This window comes from Phyllostomus hastatus, unplaced genomic scaffold, assembly GCF_019186645.2.
Source record: "Phyllostomus hastatus isolate PE091 unplaced genomic scaffold, TTU_PhHast_1.1 phas_scaffold_317, whole genome shotgun sequence".
Classification (NCBI taxonomy): Eukaryota; Metazoa; Chordata; class Mammalia; order Chiroptera; family Phyllostomidae; genus Phyllostomus; species Phyllostomus hastatus.
Genome location: NW_025334023.1, coordinates 3,424,747 through 3,452,524, shown reverse-complemented (window position 1 = coordinate 3,452,524; position 27,778 = coordinate 3,424,747). Strand labels below are relative to the sequence as shown.

The window sequence follows — 27,778 nt, the reverse complement described above, 5'->3', positions numbered from 1 at the left end:
CATATTATGCTTTCTTATGTCAAGAAGGGTAAAAATGCAACTGAAACACAAAAAAAGATTTGTGCAGTGTAGGAGAAGGGGCTGTGACTGACTGAATGTGTCAAAAGTGATTTGTGAAGTTTCTTGCTGGATTATCTCTCTCTGGGTGATGATGCTCCAGAGTCAAGTAGACCAGCTAAAGTTAACAGCAATCAAAGAGACAATCATTGTTATACCATGTGGGAGATAGCTGACATACTCAAAATATTCAAATCAGTAGTTATTGGTGAAAATGAAAAATGTGTCTTTTATTTTATGGAAAAAAACACATGGGCTTTTTGGCCAACCCAGTACTTTTTTTTAGTATATCCATATGTTACATTCATTGTCAGCACTCACAGCTCCATATTGTTTTCCTAAATAACATTTGCCACTGGAGCTTCACATTTTCTTACCTAACGGAAAAAGCATGTTGACTAAATAAAAGAGTTATTACCATAATAGATTTTCTAACCTAAGGTTTCTATGACATCAGTAACCAAATCCAATTTTTTAATGACTATACTAATAAATGAACTCAGGCTATAAACTTGGATTTATTTTTACAAATGAGTACCAAAATCCAGATATGTGTAATATGATCACAAATGTTTCTTAAAAGTAAACTGTTAAGTAAATATGTTCCTATAAATTATTCCCATTATGGTTCAATAATATAGGCTGAGGGCAAAGATGGGCCAAAGAGCAGGAAAAGAAGATATATTACAGATATTTCAGAGCCACGTATAATCAAAAGCATACCCCATCATATAGATGCTTTATGTTTTGCTCTTCAGAGAAGAATCTTCTAAGTTCCTTGACAGGCATTTCTAGGTAATGACATATTAACCTGTAGCTAGCATTAAACGAATGAATTGTAAGAATAGAGACTGGAATTGGTGATAAGTAATTCACCTGTTTAATATCCACTCCAACTAACTGGAGCAATTTGGCCTTGGCATCTTACTTGGATTTTAATAAAAATGTCTTCATTTCCAAGTCATTCCAAATTAGGAGATATTAATTAATCAGAGATTGACTAAAGCAACATTTATTTGTTTCAGGAAGTATTTAGTGTAGCTTGTTTGGAAAAGTGATATGATCTTTATTCTTTTCAGTAGATCCCTCTAATAATCACTAAGATACACCTGCTATAAATTGGGGGTGGGGGTGATACACAAACACAACCAACAGCTGACAATCCTCAGTTAGCAGTCTTTTTCAAGTTTAGAGGGCATCTACAGTTCAACTCATATACACAAAGCAAGAGTTACATCTTCAACATAAATGAAAACTACTGTCATTGAAAAATAAAAATGACATGAATTAAAAAAAAAAGAGTTCATACTATGCGGGAATTAGTACAATCTTACCTTGAGGATACCAGAAATGGGTAAAATATACTTTTCTTTAAAAATTCAGGTCAGCCCTTTGTCCCCCAACCATATTGGCAAACCATTTCCCACCTTTCCCCCACTCCCACCTCCCCCAAAGTGACTACAACAAATGCTTTGCTCCCCCAGTCCCTTTTGTCTCATACACCAAAATGAAAGAACCCTGACTGAATTCAGTATCAGTCTCTTCTTACCCTGCCAGGAAAGCTAAGGTGTAGGAGTTGTTCTTAGAAACAAATGCAGAGCGATGTGTCTGTGCCATCTTGCCTTGGAAAGGCTCTTCATTCTCTGAATCTGAGAGACGTGCAGGACACTGGCAGGAGAGAAAGAAGACAACACTGTCCATTTGGGGTTCCCATTGAATCTCCAGTAACTGTTGTTTTAAATTTCACTATTAACTGTCACTTCTGTCTGAGCTACAAACTATGTTTAGGTTTCCAACTGCCTCCTGGAAATCCCTATCTGGATATCCCAAATGTAGCTCAAACTTAATATATGCAAAATCAAACTCACTATGTATCTTCTCTAAGCCCCAATACCAATCCAGCCAGAAGCCTCAATGTCACCCATGACTCTTTCCCTTCCTTTGAAGTCATAATAACATTGTGTAGAGGTTTTGAATACTCTAGCACTAACAAACATTTTATTTCATTTACTGTTTATATCAGCTCTATTAAGAAGGGGTTATTAGCTGTTTACTACAGATGGAAAACTGAGACTCAGAGTAGTTAATCTGTCTAGGATTGCAGAATTAGTGAGTAGCTAACACTGGTACTTAATCTGGAGCATCTGTCTCCAAACTGCCTCCATATTACTTCCACCACGCTACCTTCACTCTACTCCACTCTGCTGATACAGTGTCTCTCAGATCTAACTCATCCCACGTATGCTCCATTGTCATTGCCTTTCCTTACATTTTTATCATCTTCCTGGAATATTGCAATAATCTACTTTCTGGTCTCATTTTCTTTGGCCTTTTCCCCCTCCAATCCCCTACATACTATCAAGCACACAGACAGAATCCTGCTTAACTATTGGTGACTTCAGGATAAAGTCTAAATACCTCAGCATAATACAATAACCTTCAAAACTAGACTCAACTTTCTTTCATAGCTTTTCTCACACCAGTTCCCACACAGGGAACTCCTTGAGCTCTAGTACAACCAGACTACTTTCTATTCTCCACATGCAACATTAAAGTCTTTTAAAACCTCTATTCTTTTGGACATGCTATTCCCTTTGCCTAATATTCCCCTGTCTAATATTCCCCTTCCACATTCTCTGCCTATTAAATATTCATTGGCCTTTCAGATCCATCTTAAATGTCACTTTATCTGAAAGGGCTTCCAAATACCCCCAGAGTCAGCTTTTTCCATTTTGTTGATATTCCTTTACCTTCATTTTATATGAATTTCTTTTTGAGTCTTTCAGTTTACATTTGAAGTTTTTTTTACATGTGCCTTTTACATCCAACATACAGTAAGGAGATGACTCATGGTTCAATACAACAGTCTTCTTTTTAGAAACTAATCACACTGAACTATAGCTTCTTATTTAAGACCCTGTCTTCTGCTTTAGACAATAAACTGTGAGAACAAGTGACTATCTTTGCTTTAGGACTCCCAATATCATTATAAAGCAGGTAAATAAAAAATGTCTAATCACCTGATGATTGACCAGTTATTTAATGATCAAATGACTACCAATGTGAGAGTTATAAACAGAGGCACACAAGGTATCATCTTGTGGCTCAGAGTACCCAGCATTCCTTAAATGCTTTGTTATTCTCTGGGTTGACAGGCACATACATACAATAGGCTATTTTTTAATAGTTAGCCTTTGAGAAATAGTTGAAGAATTACAGTTTATAAGGAAGCTTTCCAATTTTGTAGGGTATCACTCCTTAAAGAACCCTACTATACAAACCGTTCACTGGAGAAGCTTTTTAACAGTACTAACCCATTATCAAATTTTATAAAATATTCTCTTCTCAACTCTGAGAAAAAGGTTTGACATCTATATACTCAACAGGGAATAAATAATGGCAATTTCTATTTAGGTGTTTCCACATAATCAATTCGGTGCCAAATAAAAGAATGTTCAAATCCCAGCTCTCTTACTTATCATGGTCACTGTAGGTAGTTGTAAAACAACTAAAGATAAAATCTGAGCCTCAGTTTCCTCATCTACAAGATAAAGATTGCTCTACCTACCACAAAGATTGTGACAAACCATTAAAAGCACTTAGAACATTAACTAACAAGTAGGAAGTAGTCAAGTAGTCAAAATATAGACTTTATTTTTGTCCATTTAAATACTATTAATCTTTTAAGAAAAAAACCAGCATTATAATAAATATACACTAGGTTCCTTATAATTATTGAAAAATAGATTTACATTATTATAAATAATTATATAAATAAAAGTTACCCCTCATCCCTCTATATTTCCACCCTGATAAATCTAGAACCTTAAGATAAAAAATTTTTACCTCTTATCTTTCCCTTTAGGTAAAAATAAGCCAATAGCATTATGAATTCCTAAAATGGTGTAAAACATGCATAATAAAATACCTTAAGTGATTTTTTTTAATTTACCTAAAAAAATTAAAAGAATGGTGATACCCAGAGTTGACAAAGAAGTGAGGAAATTAGTACTTTCTTAACTATTGGTAGGAGTATAACGATACAAAAACTTTCAGTAGGTCAAATGAATAATAAGTACCAACAGTCTTAAAAGGACACTCCCCTTGACCTGGTCACTTCTGGTAATTTATTCAAAGGAACTAATCTCAGTGGAGGTTTAAGACAGCAAAATATCAACAGGAGATTAATTAAATTAGTTCTACAGTAAAGAATACTAAGACCACTAAATAATGATGTGAGATTTTTTATTTACATGGAATGATATCCACAGTTTAATAGTTTATTTTAAAAGGTTTAAAACAGTATGTACACTGCATTACATTTTCTAAAAATAAAAAATATATGCAGTATATAAGCTCTTAGAAAAGAAGTCTGGCAAAACATTTACTCAAATATTCATAAGGGTTATCTCTAGGTTATGGAATGACAAGCAATTTTATCACTTTGTGCTTTGTAATATTTGGTACAGCTAGAATTTATACCAAACTGTTTTCCAATAATTCACATTATCATTTATATTAATTGTACCATAATGATTCATAAATTAAACATTGTGCCCATTTTATTTATATTCTGAACAAGTTAACATGATAATCTGATTCCAGAATAAACACTTTCCTTCCTCTATTTGAATTCAACTTGATAATGTGTATCAAATGCGTGTGATATATGAGGCACTGCAAAAAATTTTAAAGCAGCTAAGACATTTCCTATACTCGAGGAACTTACAAATCTAGTAGAGAAATACAAACACACAGATAACCATAATGTAAGAGAGAATGAAATAAGTCCCGTAGTCCTGACTGGTATGGCTCAGTCAGTTGGGTGTCACCAGTTCATTCCAAGTCAGGGCACATGCCTAGGTTATGGGTTCAGTTTCTGGTTAGGCATATATGAGAGACAACCAATCGATATTTCCCTCCCTCTTTTCCACCCTCCAAAAAAAAAAGTCCTGCAAAGTTGCAAAGCAGGGGGAGGGAAGTTTAGAGGGGAGAGTGGATGATGAGAGTGAAGAAACAAGTGAGAAATACCTATAGGTTCCAGGCATATGACGGGTTTTGAACTGGACATGAAAAGATAAATAGCCTTTCAATAGGTAAGTTGGGTGACATTTCAATGAGATGAAGATGTGACATCAAAGACTCTAAGGAGGGAAAATACAGGATATGTATTTGGGGGCAAGCAAACAGCTCCATTCTTTAGAGTTTTTGGTATGTAAGCAAGGGAAGAAATAGAAGCTAGAATAATACTAAGGATCCGAATGTTGGGGTGAAGAGTTCTCATTTAATTCCACAGGAAACAGGGAGTCCCTGAGGTTTTAGGTGCAGAGAGTAAAATATTCAGGCCAGCCCTATTCATAACATTCTCTATATAAAATACAAACCTTCACCTGCCTTCCCACTGAAGTCTCCCTGAGCTTCTCTTTGGTCCCCATTTGATTGCAGCCTTAGCTCAAATAAATGAAATTATCTGTTCAAAACCAAAAATTCTTAAGACATATTTAAAGCAAAGTTAGAGCCATTTAAAAGTCCTAAAAATATAAAAGCACATAGAAAAAGGGTAAAAAAAAATCACAAAAATGTAAAACTTGAAGTATTCCTAGATCAGATTTTATTCAATGTGTTTTTACATAGGAAATTTTCCTAACTGGCTATTACCAATAAAAAACAGTCTGAGAATTTGTACTTACTGATTCCTTTTAAGATGAAAATTAGATTGATGCAACTGATTTCTATTTCAAAAATGACAGTTGCAAAGGAAAAAATCATTAGAGCAATTTCCCAGTCTTAACATAAATTAATACTAGAGATAATTTCCTGGAGAAAACCTGGATCTGGCAAGGCCAAAAACAGCAGGTTCTTTCTATTAAAAAAACAACAACAAAAAACCCATAGCAAAGGTAAGCGTGCTTCTGGACTGTTTTGCAAGACGGCCTTAATGGACAGTGCTGCTGGGGTGAAGTCACAGGCAGAATTTTAGTCTTTAGAGACCACAGACCATAGCTGGGGTTATTAGTCAGAACACATACTGAGTTGGCCAAAAAGTCTGTCATATTTTTTTCCATAAAATAGAAGATACACTTTTCATTTTCACCAATAACTTTATTGATTTAGGTATTTTGAGTATGTCAGTTATATTCCACTATTGTCTTCTAGTGGGAAGAGGCCAGGGGTGCTGCTAAACATCTTCCAATGTATAAGACAGCCCCACAGAAAAGAATTATTTGGCTAAAATGTCATTACTACCAAGAAACTTTGCAAACCACTTTTGACACAATCAGTCACAGCACCTTCTATATACACTGCACAAATCTTTTTGTGTTTCAATTGTGTCTTACCTTTCTTAAAATAATAAAGCATAACATGCCAAAGGTGTATCTTCTTACATCAATATTAAAATGGCTGCACAAAAATTCACCAATTTTGATAAGTTTTTAAAAAATGCATGCTGATGTGACAGCTGTCACAAGACAATCAAACAAAATTGTTTTGAACGAAACTAAAGACAACTAGGTAGTAGTAGAGCCATTGTACCGAAAAAAACTAAAACATTTTGGCCAACCCAATACTATATGCACAAGACTACCATGTATTTTACTCTTGCCTTCCTAACCAAATATTTTCCCTGGTAGTAGTCTTTTTCCTTTTGTAGTTCCCAATGAACAGTGCATTAAAAATAACAAGCATTTTATGTTTGTTAAACGGAATCTTTTAGAAGGTTGAAACTGTATAAAAAATGCAAGTGGTTGTTTTTAGTAATAACTAAAAAATTAAAATTATTATTATAGCTGGATTCAAAAAGCTCCACATGCCTGTTGATAATCAGCAAATACAATCAATCCAAGAAAGCTTAAATAATTTAACTTTCTGAAATTCAGAAAATGCCTTTACAAAGAGTACATCAAAAGCACAGAGCAATTAAATAATCTGGCCAAGGTTATACAGTCTGTTTTAATGCTGGGACCTATCTGAGACAGACTTCTGAACCAGAGATTTTTCCCCCCTATTCTGTTATATTGTCGGTCTTTATATAGAGTAAAGCTTTATTAACTCTGGTTAATTAGAAAAATAAATGAAATACTAACAAAACTGAATCACAAAATATTTTAAAAGATATGATTCTACAGATATGCTAAATACATACAGCAAGCAATAAAAAGATGTACAATCCAATAAGACTAAGGAAAAAAACCTCAATTGTAATGACCGATCTGAACTAATCAGTACACTTCGCAAAATGCTTTCTTCTTTGAAAGATTTTATTTATTTATTTTTTAGACAGAGGGGAAGGGAAAGAGACAGATAGGGAGAGAAACATCAATGTGTGGTTGCCTCTTGCACGCCCCCCTACTGGGGACCTGGCCCGTAACCCAGGCATGTGCCCTGACTGGGAATCGAATCAGCAACCCTTTGGTTCACAGGCTGGCTCTCAATCCACTGAGCCATACCAGCCAGGGCCCAAAAGTGCTTTCTTATGTAAGTTAAAATATACCACTTACAACCTTTTCCAGTAATTTACTTGGTAAATAAGTAATGAAAAAAATTCAGGCAAGATTTGGTACAATTAAAAGTCTAATTAGGTTAAGTTTAAGCATTATAATACAATCTAATACCTTATGTCTAGCACTGTGCTGCTTAGGGCATTATAAGGAATAAAGGGAAATTCAAGCTTTAAGGAAATCTAGTAGAGGATATAAGATACATAGAACTCAAATATCAACACATAAGTCAAAATGACAATATACATATAAAATTTATCACAAGTAGTATCACCATACTTAGGTTTTTCCTCTTACCTTTTCACCCCATTGTTCCCTTAACCTTTCCACACAAGTCCCTTGTCCCATTCATAAAGTAACTTTCTCTAGCTCTCACCTGGGTGCTAAGTTTCTCACTACTCTTGAGCTTCAGTCAGTTACTACTACTGGTCTCCTAGTTCACCAACATAGGTTTTTCAAACGCATGTCACCTGGGCTAACTGCTGATTCTGAGGCAACTGTCCCTCAAAAAAAGTGATCCACTTACACTCTCCAAATCTGTTTTCAGTACTAATGGCTCATCTCTTTTTTTCTGCTCATCCATTTTCCTTTTCCCTGTTTCTGTATCCTCTGGTAACAGCTTCTGAATTTGATCTTCGGAGGTTTTCTCCTCTTGTAACTTTTCTTCTTTCATCTAAAAATACAAATCACACCAAGACAATAGAGTTTTAGGCAACTATAGACTTAAAATTTTTTTTCCTCAGTAGTGTATCAGAACAAACACCACATGGCAGTTTTGAGACTATTTTTTTTCAATTGTATAATATAAAGCCCTATTAAGTATTAATTAAGTCAGCTTTTATTTGACTCTTGCTAAGCATATGTTTCATGGCTTAAGATTTAACTGCTCTGCATTCTTGAGCAATATGAAACCATAAAAGCAAAGGTAATACACAATCAAAAAATAAAAGTTTATTTACTTAGCTAGAAGAGGCTGAACCTAAAAACTTTCTTATTCCCATAAACCAGATATAAACGTATTGGACCAGGAGAACAGCAGAGATGTAGGCTGCAGAGGGCTAGAGAAGCTGGCCTAAGCAAGACAGGTCTGTAGGCCTAGTAGCAAAAGTTCTAAAACATGACTTTATCACAGTTCTAATGTCCTACAATTTATGCTGTTATCTTGTGGTCCAGAGAATACGTCAAGATACATGACCTACAAAGAAATTTAAGGCAGAGGCATATGCGTCCTCATTTGGGAGAGGTAGCATGGCATTGTGAAATTAAGATGCGCTTTGGCCCTGGCTGTGAGGCTGAGTTGGTTGGAGCATTGTTCTGTGCATCTTTATAAAGGTTTCTGGTTTGATTCTGGTTAGGGCACATGCCTAGGTTGTAGGTTCGATCCCTGGGTGGGGCATGTATGGAAGGCAACCAGTCGATGTTTCTTTCTCACATTGATGTTTTTTTCTCTCTCTCTCTCCCTCTTTCTCTCTCTAAAAAAAAAATCAGTAAAACACATCTTCCAGTGAGGATTAAAACAAAAAAGATGGGTTTGGGAATGAAAACCTGGGTTTTAATGGTTCTGTAACTTATTTATCAGCTAGATGATCTTTGGCAAATGAACCATCATATGCTCACCTACAAAACAGAGATAATGCTATGGAAACTTTGCAGATACTGTTATAAGAAGCAAATAAGATAGTAAGTGTAAATGTTGTGTCTTGCTATGTCCTTATAGTATATAAATTTCTTTTCCTAATCTCCTTTTTATTCTCTTTTCACTGCCCAGGATTTTAATAAAATTTAAATGACAATGTATATTAAAGCAATTATAGGCTACTAATATTTTTATCATACTTGCAGGAAAATAAAGCTAAAGAACAAATAAATATTTTTCATTGGCTGTTGCCTTAGGGTTAGAAAAACAAAAAGCACAATAACAACAATAAAGATTTACTCTTATCTTTCTAATTTCTATAGGTCTGATTCCTATAAGCCTGAACTAGTCTTTAACACACTGAATCTAATTCATGAGGTTATGAATATTTAAAGAACACTATACACAATGTTATATCAGGAGGAGATTCAAGTGAAATAACATGCTCCCCTCTTCTCAAATCAAATGAGGGAAAAGAAGCAAATCCATATCCAGGGAAAAAGCAAACCTAAGTCCATGCTAACTGCCTACATGAAAGATCAGTGTCTTTTGTGATCCTATATGAGAAATTCTTCTTCAACAACTTAACTACCAGCTAGCTACACAAAGGGGCATTTCACTTTTAAAGGATGGAAAGGCAGACCAGCACAAAAGAGAAAAGGTTTTAGCATCAAAATAATTATCATGTACTGAACTTTTATGTGTACCTACTGAGCTAAGCACTATATATACATTATCTCACTTAAGAAAATGAAGGTTAAGAGTTAGGTTAATGTGTTCAAATTCATAGAATCATAGCCCTAGAGCTGGAACTCAAATCTAGGTTTATCTCAATGGTTCTCAACCAATGATTTTGCCTCTCAGGGTACATCTAGCAATGTCTGGAGACACTTTTGGTTACACTTAGGGGTGCAGTGTGTATAGCATCTAGTGGCTAGAGGCCAAAGATTGCTACTAAACATCCTAAATGCAGAGGATTGCCCCCATAATATATACACAGATGTTACAATTTAAAAAAAACTAAGTATTAAATTTCCTTTTACATATTTTAGTGTTAATTTTGTTTAGTGCTTAGTGATACTTATATACTATGCCCTCTGGCTTTTCTTCGTGCTTTAGAATGTATTCTTATGCTTCCTAATAATGTTTACCACTCCTCTCAAAGTTTGGACAACAGGCCTGTGTTTCTAGCAAAACCACCTTTTCATTACTGTGCTGAGTCTCTGCTAACACAACAATATTCTTAACAAAGCTAAAAATTTACACAACTGAAAAACCCATGTATCCATTTAAATCTTCACATGAGACTTCCAGCCAAGACGGAGGCATAGGTAGACACACTGTGCTTCCTTACACAACCACAAGAAGGACAACAACAATTTAAAAACAAAAAACAACCAGAACTGACGGAAAATCAAACTGTATGGAAGTCCAACAACCAAGGAGTTAAAGAAGAAACACTCATCCAGACCAGCAGGAGGGGTGGAGATGAGCAGCTGGGCAGAGAGGACTCGCAGCGAGGCTCCAGCTGGCGGACCGGGCAAGGTGGCAACGAGTGGAGCAGGTGGTCCCACATTCGTGTGCAGATAAACCAGGAGGAACAGCTGGGGAGCGAGACAGACCATGCAACCCAGGGCCACAGCGTGGAGAAATAAAGCCTCAAACCTCTGATAGAAAACACCAGTGGGTGTTGAGGCGGCAGTGGGAGAAACTCCCAGCCTAACAGGAGAGTTCATTGGAGAGACCCACAGGGTGTTAGAATGTACACAAACCCACCCACCTGGGAATCAGCACCATAAGGGTCCAATTTGATTGTGGGTAACACAGGAAGTGACTGAAAACTGGCAGAGAACAGAGCAAGTGCCATTGTTCCCTCTCGGACCCCTCCCCCACATACAGCATCACAAAGCAGGACATGGGTTGCCCTGCCCTGGTGAGCACCTAAAGCTCCACCCCTCACTACATAACAGGCACGCCAAGACCAAAAAAAAAAAAAAGAAAGAAAGAAAGAAAAAGAAATGGCCCAAATGAAAAAAGATATCAAAGCTCCAGAAAAAATACAACCAGGCGACAAAGAAATAGCCAACCTATCAGATGCACAGTTCAAAACATTGGTAATCAGGATGTTCACAGAATTGGTTGAATTTGGTTGCAAATTAAATGAAAAAAAAAATGAAGGCTACGCTAAGTGAAATAAAGGAAAATGTACAGAGAACCAATAGTGATGGAAAGGAAACTGGGACTCAAATCAATGGAGTGGAGCAGAAGGAAGAAAGAAACAACACAGAAAAGAATGCAGAAACAATTTTAAAAAAATGAGGAGAAGCTTAGGAACCTCCAGGACATCTTTACACATTCCAACATCCAAATTATAGGGGTACCAGAAGGAGAAGAAGAAGAGCAACAAGTGGAAAAGTTATTTGAACAAATAATACAGGAGAACTTCCCCATTCTGGCAAAGGAAATAGATTTCCAGGAAGTCCAGGAAGCTCAGAGAGTCCCAAAGAAGTTGGACCCAAGGAAGAACACACCAAGGCACATCATAATTACATTACCCAAGATAAAGATAAGGAGAGAATCTTAAAAGCAGCAAGAGGAAAGGAGACAGTTACCTACAAAGGAGTTCCCATCAGACTGTCAGCTGATTTCTCAAGAGACCTTACAGGCAAGAAGGGGCTGGAAAGAAGTATTCTGAGTCATGAAAGGCAAGGATCTAAATCCAAGATTGCTCTATCCAGCAAAACTTTCATTTAGAATAGAAGGGCAGATAAAGTGCTTCTCAGATAAGGTCAAGTTAAAGGAGTTCATCATCACCAAGCCCTTATTATATGAAATGTTAAAGGGACTTATCTAAGAAAAAGAAGATAAAAAACACGTACAGTAAAATGACAGCAAACCCACAATTATTAACAACCACACCAAAAACTGAAACAAAAACTAAGCAAACAACTAGAACAGGAACAGAACCACAGAAAGGGAGATCACATGGAGGGTTAGTAACAGGGGAGTGGGAGGAGGAGAGAGGGAGGGAAAAGGTACACAGAATAATAGATGGTAGGTAGAAAATACAGGGGGAGGGTAAGAATAGTATGGGAAATGTAGAAGCTAAAGAACTTGTAAGTATGACATATGGACATGAACTAAAGGAGGGGGGAATGTGTGGGTGGGAGGGGGTGTGCAGGGTGGAGGGCAGTGAAGGGGGAAAATGGGACAACTGTAATAATGTAATCAATAAAATATACTTAAAAAATAAAAAATAAATCTTCACATGAATCATGTTGTTTTCTCTATGCTGGGTTCTGTAGTTTTTTGGTTTTTGGGTTTTTCCCCCCCTTTTATAAGGACTTGAGAACTTGGTCTCTGGGAAGGAATTTTTATACTCAGGGAATATGCCTCTGAGAGTAGCATGCAAATTTGAGTAGGAAATATCAATAGCTGCTGTTTATTAAACTCTTCTATGTTCCAGGCATTAAGTTTATAGAGTTTACCTCATTTAATCCTTAAGGGCTCTGTTTGTATCTATCATCATTTTATATACACAAAAATTAACACTCAGTGGTTATTTCCCAAAGTCACAGGGATTGAATTTTATAGCAAACCATTGGGTTCAGATGCCAGGGTGTCTCGACCTCAGCATTACTGACATTTTGGGCTGGTAATTCTTTGGTATGGGGGGTAGGGAGCTGAGCAGAGTCTCAGAAGAAGGCTTTTATGCGTGAACACTGGTCCAGTCATTGCCTACAGAGGACAAAATAAGAAACTCTATGAAATGCATGTCAAGACAGTCTGAAGTGAGAAAAAAGGAATCATATATCTATTGACTCCTATACTTCCCAATGTCCAAAGTTTGCTCTTCATGGTGTCAAATGCCTCTCACGTTAGTTTGTACAACTTGGGTAAATTCCCATGGTAGGTACTGCAGCTCCAACAACAGAGAAGTCCTAGGGCTAAATGCAAGAAGCAAGCAGTTGGCCCTTGAACAAGGAGATTCCAGGTTGTACCAAAGTGAAGCTGCCCACTACTATAAGTGGAATGATTTGTATTGCTTTCTTTTTCAGATGTAATTACTGGAGAAAAACTATTGACTTCTGTACATTAATCTCATACTCAGGCACACTACCAAGAGTACCATGGAAATTTTCCTGAAAATATTTTTATTTTACCCTAATTTTTAAAAATGAACTTTTTTTAAAAATCAAAGCATTATACATAGAAAAGTATACAAATAATAAATGCAAGACATGGTAAATTACATAAAATAAGTATATCCACATAACCACTACCCTGGTCAAGAAATCATACCCCTTGTACCTAACTCCTCACCCGAAAGTAACCACAATCTCAGCTTCCAACACCTATTGTACCTATTGCTGAATTTTACATAAGTGGAATCTTATATGTGTATAAAATCCGTCTTCATTCAGTGAACATTCTAGTTGTGAGATACATCCAAATAGTTGCATATAGTTTGTTCTTTTCCATTGTTTTATAGTATTCTATTGTTTGACTACAAAACAAGTTAACCATTCTATTGCTAATGGGTATCTGAGTAATTACTAGTTTTTGGCTATTTACACATAAACTGCTAAGAACATTTTTGAATATGTATCCTGGTACACATTCTGTTCTGTGGGATATATTCTAGAAGAGAAACTACTTAGTCATAAGGTATGGCTACATTGCCACAGTTTTCCAAATTGGTACAAATCACACTCCCACCCACCAATCTAGTAGAATGACAGCTGCTCTCAGTCTATTTGTCTATTTCAGACATTTCAGTAAGTAGATACTGACACTGCATTACAATTTCAATTTGCATTTCTCTTCTAAAGGTGTAGAGCAGCTTTTCACACATTTACTATTTGGAAATCCTCTTTTATGAAGTGCCTATTCACATTGTTACCCTTTTTTCTTTTAGATATTTGGGGTTTTATCCTCTAGTAATTTGTATAAACTATTTATACTTTTTTGACTATGAGACAATTTTCAAGAAAAAGATATACATACGTATATATAAGTAGTCCCCCCTTATCTGTGGTTTCACTTTCTGCAGTTTCAGTTACCTACAGTCAGTCAACAATGGTCTCAAAATATTAAGTGGAAAATTACAGAAGTAAACAATTCATAAGTTTTAAGTTTTGTGCAGTTCTGAGTAGAGTGAGGCAATCCTGCACTTTCCTACTCCACTCCTGCCCGAGGATGTGAATCGTCCCTTTGTCTAGCAAATCCAGGCATATACGCTCTCCACCTGTTAGTCACTTGGTAGCCATGTTGGTTATCAGATCGACTGTCATGGTATTACAGTGCCTGTGTTCAAGTAATCCTTGTTTTTTTGTTATAATTGTTCTGTTTTATTATTAATTATTGTTAATATCTTACTGTGCCCAATTTATAAATTAAACGTTTTCATAGGTGTGCATGTACAGGAAAAAGCATAGTATTTACAGGGTTCAGTACTATCTGCAGCTTCAAGCATCTGCTGGGAGTCTTAGAATATCTCTCCCACAAATAAGGCGGGACTACTTTTGAGATACATACACACACACACACACACACACACACACACACGTTTTTCCCTCTCACACAGTAGCTTGCCTTTTTCACTCTTTTAGTACTGTCTTTTAAAGACAAGAAGTTCTAGGTTTTAATGCAGTTTAACATTAGAGCTTTCATATCCTGTTTAAGAAATTCTCTCTTGTTATCTTTAAGGAGCTTATTATTTGACTGCTCACATTTAAATCTACAATCCACTCAGAATTAATGTTTTTTAAATCAACTATGTTAAGGCATAATCCCTACATATGATAAAATGAACACTTACGGAATGTAGTCATAAGCGTTCATTTCTCTTCTAATGTCTTTCATTTGTTCAATGAAATTGGACAAATGTGTATATGTCCATGTAACCATTTCCCTAGTCAAGGTAGAGAACATTTTTACCACCCAACAAAGCCCCTTCAAGCCTATTAGCAATTAATCTCCCACCCCGGTCAGTCTTAAGCAACCCCTAATCTGATGACTGTGACTACAGATTTAGTTTTGCCTAATATAAAATCACAGAGCACATATTCCTTGAGTCAGGCTTCATTCACCCAGCATATTTTTGAGATTTATCCACGATACTGTTTATTAAGACATTCCTTTTATGGATGAGTTATATATTCCATTGCATAAATGTACCACAATTTGTTTATCCATTCAAGTGCTGGACATGTGGGCTGTATTTAGTTTTGAGCTATTATGAATAAAGCTGCTATGCACATTCATTTTTTTGTGGACAGATGTTTTTATTTTGCTTGGCTAACTATCTACAAGTGGAATTGCTGGATCACATAGTAAGTACATGTTTAAATTTATAAAGCAACTGCCAAAATGTTTCTGATTGTGGTTGTACCATTTTACTGGCACACCCGCAGATATTGCGGGCTTGACTCCAGACTACCACAATAAAGCGAGTGTCAGGACCACCACGATAAAGCAAGTTGTAATGGTTTTTGCTGGTGGATTCTTGCCTTCTATCTTTTTTTAAATGCAACATCTGTGAAGCACAATGAAGCATAGCGTAATAAAATGAGGTATGTCTGCTTACTTTCACTAGCAATGCATGAGAGTTCTAGGTGATTCACATTCTCACATTCATTTTCACAACGGGAATTTTTGGCCTTTTCATTTTAGCCACTCGAGTATGTCAGGTGGTAAGTATTTCCCTGCTGGCTAATTTCGTTAAGCATCTTTTCATGTGCTTGATAGCACATTTTTTATGAAGTATGTTCAAACATTTTATCCTATTTTTTAAACCCTATTGTTGTGTGCAAGAGTTCTTTATAAATTCTGGATACAAGTCCATTGTTAGATATGCATTTTGAGAATATGTTCTCCCAGCCTTTGCTTTGCCTTTTTATTTCCTTCATAAAAAACTTTGATAAAATCCAGTGTATCAATTGTTTTCTTCTGTTATTAGGATATTTTGTGTTCCTGTCTAGAAAATCTTTGCCCACCTCAGGGGCAAAATCTTTTTCTTCTATGTTTTCTTCTGCATAGCTGTAACTTTTACATTTAGTCTATTACTCCATTTTGAATTAATTTTTGTATACAGTTATAGAGATCAAGATTCGCTTTTACTTATTCATAGGATATTCAGTTTGTTCCAGCACCACTGTTGAAAAAAATATTCTTTTGCCATTGAATTAGTTTTGTGCCTTTGTGAACATTAATTAACTATATATGTGTGGGTCTATTTTAGGACTATAGTCTAGTCAATTGATTCATATGTCTTTTCCTGTGCCAATACCATACTATCTTATATAAATCTTGAAATCTGGTAGTAAAGTCCTCCAAAAGTAACAGTCATAATTCACAGACAACACAATCCCGCAGAAAATCCACTAGAACCTACAAAAAAACTACTGGAACTACTAAATAAGTTTAGCAGGCCTATAGATGGAATATCAAAATACAAAAATCAGTTGTATTTTTATATACTTGTAGGAACAATTAGAAATTAAGTATTTTTAAATGCCACATCAAAATGTGAAACACAATAAATCTGACAAAAGATATAGAAACTGAAAATCTCAAACATTGCTGACATTAAAGGAGACTTAATAAATAGGATATACCATGTTGACAGACCTGAAGACTTAATATTACTGAGATGTCAATTCTCCACAAATTGATCTATAGATTCAATGCAATTCCTCAAAATCCCAGTGGGCTTTTTTGTAGAAATTGACAAGTCAATACTGAAACTCAGATGAATATACAGAGAACCAAGAATGGTTTCCAAAATAACTTTGAAAAAGAAGAACTAAGAGAGCTAACCCTACAATAGTAAAAAAAAAACAGCATGGTACTGATGTAAAAACAAACAGATCAATGATAGAATATAGAGCATACAAATAAATCCACTTATATGGATAACTGATTTTAAACAAAGGTGCAGCCCTGGCTGGTGTAGCTCAGCGGATTGAACGCAGGCTGCAAACCAAGTGGTTGCCAGTTCGATTCCCAGTCAGGGCACATGCTTGGGTGGCAGGTTAGATCCCTGGTTGGGGGTATATGAGAGGCAACCACACAATGATGTATCTCTCCCTCTCTTTCTCCTCCCCTTCCCCTTTCTCTAAAAATAAATAAATAAAACCTTAAAAAAATAAACAGATGCAAAGAAAATCAATGGAAAAAGAGGTCTTTCAACAAACAGTGCTATAACAACTGGGACATCCATATGCACAATAAAGAACTTGGATCTGTACCCCACACCCTATGTAAGAATTAAATCAGAATGAATCATAGACCTAAATGTAATGCCTAAAACTATAAATCTCCCAGAGGAAAACATAGGAGAAGATCTTTGTGATCTTGAGCTGAGCAAAGAATTCTTAGGAAAAAATTTATGGACTGTAGTTTTGAAAGTTAAAAACTTCTCTTCAAAAGACTCCAAGAGAATGAAAAGACTGACCCAGACTGGGAGAAAAACATTTACAAAGCATATTACCTGATATAAAACTTGTATCCAGAATATGGGAGAGGGAACCAAAAAAAATGGAATTATCTTCTGGAAGGCAGGCCCATTGTAGTACAGGCTTCCCCTGCTAGGTGAGTGTTCTAGGAACCCATCTATAACAGTGTACCAGCTGGCATTATTGTGAGAGGTTACATTTTTTTTTAAGAAGAAATACAAGGACTATTTAATAGCACATGAAAAGAGGCTCACCGTCATTGTTCATTAGGGAAATATAAATAAAACTATGAGATACCCAAGGGACGACTATTTAAAAAAAAGAAAGAAAAATTAACAAGTACCAGCAAGAATGTGGAGAAATTGGAATACTCATACATTGCTGGCAGAAATGTAAAATGGTGCAGCTGCCGTGGAAAACAGTTTGACAATTTCTCAAAAGTGAAATAAGCCAAACACAAAAGGACATATTTTGTATGATTTCACTTACATATCTAGAATAGACAAATTTGTAGAAATAAAAAGTAGATTAGAGGTTACCAGGGGCTGGAGGGATAGTGGAATAGGGAGATACTGGTAAGGATACAGAGTTGTTGTTTGGCGTCATCGAAAACTTTTGGGAAAAGATAGCAGTGATGGTTGCATAGCATTGTGAATGTACTTAAAGTCCCTGAATTTTACACTTAAAATGGTTAAAGTCACAAATTTTTTATAATCTGAACTTTTTTCTTTCATAGAATTTTACAATTCTGCTTACAAAAGTAAGCAGAAAAATAAACAGGAAAAATAAACTTATCTTAATTTACTAAAATCCTCACTAATCAAATGTTTTAACAAAATATTTTCTTCTGTACTAAAGACAAAAGAGCTGCAACTGCTTCTAGAAAATTCTCTAATTCTGCTTTCAACTAGCACTGACATGATTTTAAACTATTCTGTAAATCATAAAAGCTGTTATACTAATACAGCTAATAATAGTATAATTAGTTATACTAATAACTACTGATTCTCTCCTCTCATAAATAAAAGAGACAAGGAAAGATAGCACATTGTAGAAATAGCCTGAATAACCTGTTATTCTAATTAAATTTGATCATGCTTTTAATTTCCCAAATGTGTTATTTTCATTGAAAAGCAGATTACTTGATAAAGTTGTTTTTCCTTGTCTGGGTGGTTGTAAGTAGCAAAAGGAGAAAACAACAATATCTAACATTTTTAGATTTTGAGCATCCTATAAAATAACTGTTCCTTTCTCATGTGGTCAAAATTAAAACTTATTCTTTTGAGTTTTTCCTTCTTATTACTATACAGCTTACCTGCTCTTAAAGATGTACGAGATTCATTATCTATTTTCTGGTTCCAGAGAGAAGCATTTCAGCACATGCCAAAAGTAAGCATTTCTTCAAGGATTATATAACATTTCAGAGGAAGAAGAAAAAAAAGTAGCAAAAAGAACTCCAGAAATCTTAAAATATCACTAGTTCTATCCTGAGCCAGCTATACATCCTTACACGAGCCATTTCTCATAAAAGAAGTGGCTCTGAAACTATACAATCAACAATTCAGTTCAATCAGCATTTGACAACTACCTTATGTGCAAGATATATTAGATGCAGTGGAGATCTTTTTGTCAAAGAGACTACACAAACAGATCTATCTTAAAAGATTTTACAATCTAATAGGAAAAAATATTTTAAACAAGCAAATAACCTGCTGCTTCTGCAGTGTGACAGAACATATTTTAGACTTACCAGGTAAATATAAGTGTCTTTTAAAATAAGTAAATTTTTAAAAAAGGAGGAGGAGGAGTCAGGGTTAAGACCAACTCAACATTCAGCTCATGACTCTTTACACAGCCAGACAGATTTCAGTGAAATGCTCAAGTTTTAATAAAGTACATTATATTTTACAGTTCATGGCAGAAATATAGTAAAAGGGACTTTAAAGACATATAAGTTCAAAGATAATTAGATCCTAAAAGTTTACTTACCTTTAAAAATATTCCTTTACAAAAGTTAATGTCTACCTTATGGAGACATTATTCACTTCAGTAACACAGTGACCATATCTGATTACTCTGCACTCTGGCTAAGGACTAAGAACTGCATGCTTACTACTTGAGTAATTTAGCCAGCTATGGGGTGAAAATACTCCTCAAAAACAAACCAGTGGGGAGGGAGAATAAAGAAAATGGATAGGTCAGTAAACCAATTCAGAGAAAGCCTAAACCACTCATGTGATCCACAGAATTATCGAAAGCAGTTCATCTTTCCCACTACAGAAACCAGGGAGATAAGCAGTCTAGAAGAGTCTAGTGATTCAAAGACAAACAAGAGCATGCTGGATCACATGTTTCCCAATGCCAACATAAAGCAACTATTATTTAACCATGGTGGTCAAAGCACCTAACAAACTGTTATAAGCAGAAGAAATAATGGTGTAAGTAAGAAGCCTAATCCAACAAATGAATAAAAACTTAAACATGAATCAGTTATTTCAAAAGACAAAAATGACTAACAATCCCATGGAGAATGGAAAAATAAAATTAAATCATTTGAAATAATTTCTCCCTGAAAATTATTTTTCACTTCAACATATTTACTACAGACAAGAATATAATGAGAATGTGTGTATATGTATATATTTATCTATCTACATATAAGTACATACATATATACACATATACTTTTTTAAAAAAATAAGTAATTCCACCCCGGCTGGAGTAGCTCAGTGGATTGAGTGTGGGCTGCGAACCGAAGCATCACGGGTTCAATTCCCAGTCAGGGCACATGTCTGGGTTGCAGGCCGCAGCCCCCAGCAACCGCACATTGATGTTTCTCTCTCTCTCTCTCTCTCTCTCTCTTTCTCCCTCCCTTCCCTCTCTAAAAATGAATAAATAAAATCTTTTTTAAAAAGTGTTAAAACCATTCTTAATTCACAGACTATACAAAAACAGGCAGCATGACCTAAAATTAAAATTTTAAAAAAAGTTAAAAAATAAATAAATAAAATAATAAGTAATTCCTTTGCCCAGCTGGTATGGCACAGCTGGTTGGGGCATCCTCCCATAGACTGAAAAGTCACAGGTTCCATTCCTTGTTAGGGCACACACCAGTTAGGGTGCGTGCGGGAGGCAACTGATCAGTTTCTTTCCCTTCCTCTCTCCCTCTCTCCATCTCTCTCCCTCTCTCTGGAATCAATATATTATTTACAATTTTTTAAAAAGATAATTCCTCAAATGATATAGCAAGATAGAGGACCAAGCACATGCTAATATTCTTCTACTTAAAATGCCACAAAATATGAGAAAACTTCTTTTTAATATACTACATCTATAAAAGTACAGAAAAGCAACCAAAAAAGCATGTCATTAAGCAGTCAAAATCACAAATATCCAAAAGACAGAACTGATTTCACATCTAAAGGTTATAGACAAGAAAAAATATAAGTGGCCATCTAAAACACATGTGGCAAACACAAGGCCCACGGGCCGAATCCGGCCCTCTACCTTGTTTTATCCTGCCCGGCACCTTGTTTTTCTAGCTGGTGGCAGCACCAAGCTCTCACTTCAGTGTTAAGGTGCAGTTGCATTTATACAGTCCTAAAATTACACTCGGCCCTTTTGAAGGCAACTGCAAAGTTGATGTGACCCCAGTGAAAATGAGTTCAACACCCCTGATCTAAAGGGTATGAATGGCCAGTAAGCATAAGATGTTCTTCCATCTAGTAATCAGGGAAATATAAATTAAAACAGTGAGATACCATTTATCTAGCAGATTAGGAAAATATTAAACATAATGGTAATGGTTTAGAGCAAGGATTTGGAAAAACAAGGGACTCTCTTTTACTGTTGGTGAGAAAGTAAGCTGAAAAAGTCTTTAAAGGTAATTTGTTGATATCCACCACAATACAAAGTGTATATACCCTTTGAATCTGCACTTTCACTTCTAGGAATCTAAACTAAAAGGCGTATTTGCTCACATATGTTCATGGGTGTTCAGTGCAATATCTCTTTTAAATTGGGGGAAAAGGGAAACAATTTAAATGACCAATGATAATGGGAAGGTTAGGTAAATAATGCCTCATCCATACTACGAAATATCATTCAAGATTAAAAAGTATATGAAAGCTCTCCTCCACACAAAAATATCATACTGTTAGTGGGGGAAAAAAAGCAAATTACAGAATGGGTATTATTCCTCAAAAATCCTAGCTTCTTTTGGGTATCTACAGCCTGACACACCCCAGACCCCTCTTTATGGCAGTCACCTCCCTGTCCCTCTGTCAAGTTCCCTAGCTCACAGAGAAACTTGTCATCTGAGTTTCTCTTCAACTACTTCAGTGATGGTTCCTGAGGATTTCAATATCAGTGTACTCTCTCAGTTCCTTCTACTTATTTCCTTCTCAGTAAATCTTTTCTTCCATCCTACTTCAGTTTTCTACTCTCATGATCATACCCTGAACCTTGTCATGTCCAATAACTAAACCTGCCAGACTTTTAAGCCTCTCTCATTTCCAACTGTATTTCTGTGCTAGTAGCCCTACTTTTACAATTCTTTATCACCATTAAAACTTCAAGTTCATTGACTGTGCAACTCCTTCACTGTCCATCATAGACCTCATGCTCTCAACTCCCTCCTTAAATAACCATGATCCCAAACTATAAGCACTTCCTTGCATACACCTTCAAGTCCACTACATCTCTCCCTCCAACATACTTCTGGCAAAACCCTAACCCTGGTTAAACCCAACACATTGCCTGTTCCAAAAGGGTCCTAATTGGTCTTATTTCCATCCTTGATCCATGAGGCAGAGACTGCTAGGTGCCTACACAATACCCACTCTCTCCTTTCTAAATAAGAGAATACCGATTTCACTTAGGAAATTAATGTACCCTGCTAAAACACTATGCTTCTGAGCCTCCCTGGCAGCTACAGGAAGTCTGTGACACTGGAATATAAAATAAAAGTGAAGTCACTGAGTGGGACTTTGGAGAAAGCTCTTTGAAAGGACCCAATTCAGCTGACATGTGCTTTTCTGCCTTCTGTCTGGATGTGATTCTAGAGAAGAACCAGTTAACTTACATCACAATGAGATAGGCACACTTGAAGCTGTCCAAACAGCAAGACAAAAGGAACATGAATCCCTAATGTCATGGGGCTGCCACATCAGTCCTGGAATGCCTACCTTCATTTTTTTTTTGTTACTTGTGAAAAATAAAACTCCTAATTTGTTTGAGTCATTATTTTGGGGTCTCTACTATTTACAGTAAATACAATTCCTAACTCGTAGGCCCATTACAGCTTATTTCCCACACAGCAACCAGAGACCTTTAAAAGTGTAAGCCAGATCATATTACTAGCTTCCCATCACATTTTAAATAAATTTAGGCTCCTTACTAGGTCAACTAGGCCTTCTTTGATCTGCCCCTTCTCTCTCTCCCATCCCATCTCCTACCAAATCCCCATACCATCCATCCACTCACCACTTGCACACACAGCTCCAGCCACACTGTTTTTTAAACAAGCCAAACTTGTTTCTGTCTCAGAGCCTTTGCATTTGCTTCTCCCTTTGACTTGAATGCTCCTTCCTTGTACCTTTACTTGGTTTGCTCCCTCACTTCTTTCAGCTTGCAACTTAAATGGTGCCTTCTCTGAAAGACCTTCCCTCACCACCCTTATCTAAAACAGTATATTTGTGGCTCATTTCCCTTCCACTCCCCTTAATTCATCTTATTCTGCTTTATTAATATATATTTTAAAAGTACAAGGGAGGAACCTCCAAAACAATTTATTTATAAAAAATTATGTTTAGTCTTTACATATTTAAACTTCAGTCACTTTCAAAGTACTGTCATTTGATGCAGTACAGCTATCAAGACATTTTTTCCACTGCTCAAAACAGTTTTTAACTCATCTATTTTGATGCCTTTGAGAACTTTTTTCATCCAGGAAAATAAAGAGTCATTCGGGGCCAGATCAGGTGAATAGGGAGGGTGGGGCACATATGCCTTTTTTTTTGGTCAAAAACTGCTAAACACTCAGCACAGTGTGGTGGACAAGTGCACTCATAAATCACCCATCATGACATGGGCAAACACATTGAAAGGTTTTTCAAAAAAATTCACCAAAGCCAAACACAACCTCTCACAATAACACCAGCTCGTACACTGATACATGTGGGTTCCTAGAACACTCACCTAGTGGAGGAAGCCTATGCTCTAATGGACCCACCTTCCAGAAGATAATTCTGTTTTTTGGGGGGTCCCCCTCATATGTGTTTGCTTATTTACTGTCTGTCTTCCCCACTAGAATGGATTATCTCCCTGAGGGAAGGACCTTGGGTATCTAATTCAGCATTGACTGCCCAATATCCAGAACACAGTAGGGGTACAATGAATAAATGAATGCACACCATAATCTCACTTATACTAAAAAAGACAAAAGCATTCCTGCATGCGCATGTGTGTGCATGCATGTGTGTAAGCAGATAAAGGATCTAGGATATACACTAAACTTTTGACAATTGTTACCTCTGGGAAAGATGGGAGATAAGGAAAAAAGAAACTTCTACATTTGCTGTACATATTCCTGCATTATTTTTCTTATTTTAAAAAGACAACTATAACATATGGCAGGAAGAAAATTTTAAACATACTTAGAAATATAAACCTATTCATAGAATCATAAAATTTAGAAATTCTTAGTAACCTCAGGAAGCATAACACTACCCCACAAGTAGGATTATCTATGATTATTAAGTAAACATCTTTAAAAAAAAAACAGATTTAGAGGAATAAAATCTCTTGTTAAATTTTTATAGCCCTTATAAAGGTTTTTACTGCCACTTCTACAAAATAATAAAGTATATTAAATAAAAAGCATATTAGTAATATGTTACACATCAAATTAGTAATAATGAGTTTTGTAGAGTTGATTTCCACTTACCATCCCTTGCTCAGTACCAACTTTTTTTTTTAAGATTTTATTTATTTATTTTTAGAGAGGGAAGGGAGGGAGATAGAGAGAGAGAGAGAGAGAAACATCAATGTGTGGTTGCTGGGGGTCATGGCCTACAACCCAGGCATGTACCCTGACTGGGAATCGAACCTGCGACACTTTAGTTCACAGCCCGCACTCAATCCAATGAGCTACGCCAGCCAGGGCTTCAGTACCAACTTTTAAAGACCTTCCTCCATTAGAGATTCATCCAGATAATTACCTATTTATTTTGTTTCAGATAATATGCATCGAGACATCCTTTTCTCTATCAAATTCTCTGTACAAATGTCTAGTGCCTTTTAAATGGTTTTACAATTTTATTGAGGCATATTTTACATATTATATAACTCATCCATTTCAAGTGTGTAATTTAATGACTTTTAGTAAATTTACCAAGTTGTGGAACACAACATAAATCCATTTTAGAAATTCTCACCACTATAATAAAATCATTCATGCCCATTTATTGTTAATTCACATTCCTACCCCCTACTCCAATCAACCATAAATCTTCTATTTGTCTATACTTGTCTATTCTGAACATTTTCTATAAATGGAATTATATAATACATGGTCTCGTCGGGCTTCTTTCACTTAGCATCTTTTTGGGTTCATCCTTCTGGAAGCATGTATCAATGATCCTTTTTTTTTTTTTTTACTTTTTTTAAAGGTTTTATTTATTTAGTTTTAGAGAAAGGAAGAGAAACATCAATGTGTGGTTGCCTCTCACAGGGCCCCCATGGACACCTGGCCTGCAACCCAGGCATGTGTCCTGACTAGGAATCAAACCGATGATCCTGTGGTTTGCAGCCAACACTCAATCCACTGAGCTACACCAACCAGGGGGAGTGATTCATTTTTTTATTGCTGAATAGTATTCCATTATATGAATGTGCCATTAGTGACTTTTGATTTTATGACTCGAATTTCCATTTAACAGGTTACACAATAAATGTAGGATAACTTGGATATTTGGAGTGTGGGGGAGAAGAACCTATGGCTAACTTTTATTTAACCAAAATGATAAATGTTAGTGTTTTTCAAATACAATCCACTTTATACATGATGAGGCTGTCTTAGTTTCCCTCAACAACATTATGCCATCAGTCCCTTTTAAAACCACCCCCCTGCTCCTCCCTCCTAACAGGAACAAAAGCATAGTTCCCAAGGTTTCCTCTCTCTGCCAAGACTTATAAAAATCTCTCCTCTTATGATGCCTTCTGCTTTAAATCCTTTTTCTACCTCCAAGTCCTTGTTTTCTCTTTATCTTCAAGTTGATAGCTTTAAAATTTCTATATTCTCCAAGTTTTTGAAAAGGTACATTAGAACTAAGTATCTGCATATTCTGGAATTTTATTTAAGAGGAATCTGTGTTTTTTGATGTGATCCCTGGGAATAATTTCTCACTATGTAGAAAAAAGCTTTGTGATTTTTTTAAAATCCAAAAAAAAATCTCACAATGCCAATATAAAAGGAGCACAAGGACCCACCTGAGTATATGACACCCTCATTTTAAAAAGGGTCAAAGAATGCAGAGTTTCCATTATCTCTTCTGCTTAACATGACTTTGTTAATACTGATATTTTTCATTCAATATAAAATATTACAAATAATATTACTGTCTCGTCTGTTTTATGAAGATGTCTGATTTTGATTAAGTGGACTAACTTTATAAAATATTAAACATCCACATGTAGAATGAGTAGTCATTTATGAGGTGGGTAAGAGATGGTGATGGAGGAAGAGGGCTGGGGAAGGATGACACAAGTCTTGTAACATCCTTGTTACTACCAGCCATTTTGAAGTTCTAATTCTCTAAGTGATTTCCAGACAGTTAGCTTGAAAACATCCAAAACAACATGATGTGGACACAGGTAAAAGCATTTTCAAGGTAAATGTTCTCTGGGAAATTATTCCATTACCCCCTTCCTGACTGAATTTACAGTTCTTCTGGAGTACTTAACAGAGTGAAAACAATAAAAGATAATACCAGTTACATGTAATTAAAAGAACCTTGCAAGATAAGGAAAAATAATACAAGCTATTATTATTGAAGCTTGAATATTAGCTTTTAACTAACATTTAAATGCCAAGAACACCTCCCTTGGTGGCCAGTTACTGCAGCAGGTATGTGACAGGCAATATGAGCTATACTTCCGCCTTTGAAATGACAGCTTAAAAGGAGCTCTTAGTTAAGGTTTACTCTACTTCCATTATAGCTGCCATCTAACTATGCTGGTGTAAGGTAGTGTGGAGAAAGACAGGCTCTGTATTATAAATTTTAAAAACTCCTATGTAAATCAAAACTCCTACTAAGCATTCTTTAATGCCATCATTTCAACTCACTTTGAGAAAATGAATGGCAAAAACATGAAACAAACAAAAAAGAAACCAGAAAGACAATGAATGGCATGATAATATGTATACTATACCTTTCTCAGGCTTTCATACTCCTCACGAAGTTCCCCAGGCTTACTTAATTTGATTGGTGTTCTGAATATAAACTCTGAAAGAAAGGGAAAAGAAGATGCTTTTTAATAGGACTTTCTAGGAACAAACCAACCAATACCTTGTCCTACTGTTATCCACATTATGAACTACTTTAAAAATTGTGATCATCTTGCCCTGGCTGGTGTGGCTCAATGGAATGAGCACTGGCCTGTGAACCAAAGGATCAATGGTTCCATTCCCATTTAGGACACATGCTTGGGTTGCGGGCTAGGTTCCCAGGACAGAGAGTGCAAGAGGCAACCAGACATGGATGCTTCTCTCCCTCTCTTTCTCCCTCCCTTCCCCTCTGTCTAAAATAAATAAATATTTTTAAAAATAAAAATTGTGATAATCTTAATTAGAATAGTCATTCATTCATTTAACAAATAATTACTAAAGGGTGTAAACTAGGCACAGTTCTAAGCACTGGGGAGAAGCAGTGAACAAATGAAGTCCTTGCTCTCATGGGGTTTATAATGTTGTGAAGGGAAAGAGACAACAAACAAGTAAGTGTGTGTATATAATACCACTGGTGGTACTAAGTGCCATGGAGAAAAATAAATGTAAAGTAGAAGAAAAAGATCATTTTATATAGAGCGTTCTGGAAGGGCCTTACTGGTAGAGTGACATATTAAAA

General features: G+C 35.9%; 1 protein-coding gene across 2 annotated transcripts in view; it reads right to left on the bottom strand.

Moving 5' to 3' along the window:
- RNF169 (ring finger protein 169) overlaps positions 1 to 27,778 on the bottom strand; it is a 79,216-nt gene that overhangs the window by 21,432 nt on the left and 30,006 nt on the right. For both annotated transcript variants that reach the window (XM_045818038.1, XM_045818039.1), the window contains exons 2-4: positions 27,084 to 27,157; positions 8,083 to 8,229; positions 1,607 to 1,725 (exon numbers count right to left, since the gene is read on the bottom strand). In XM_045818038.1, coding sequence (XP_045673994.1) covers positions 1,607 to 1,725; positions 8,083 to 8,229; positions 27,084 to 27,157 — 340 coding nt within the window. The remainder of the gene's footprint in view (positions 1 to 1,606; positions 1,726 to 8,082; positions 8,230 to 27,083; positions 27,158 to 27,778) is intronic.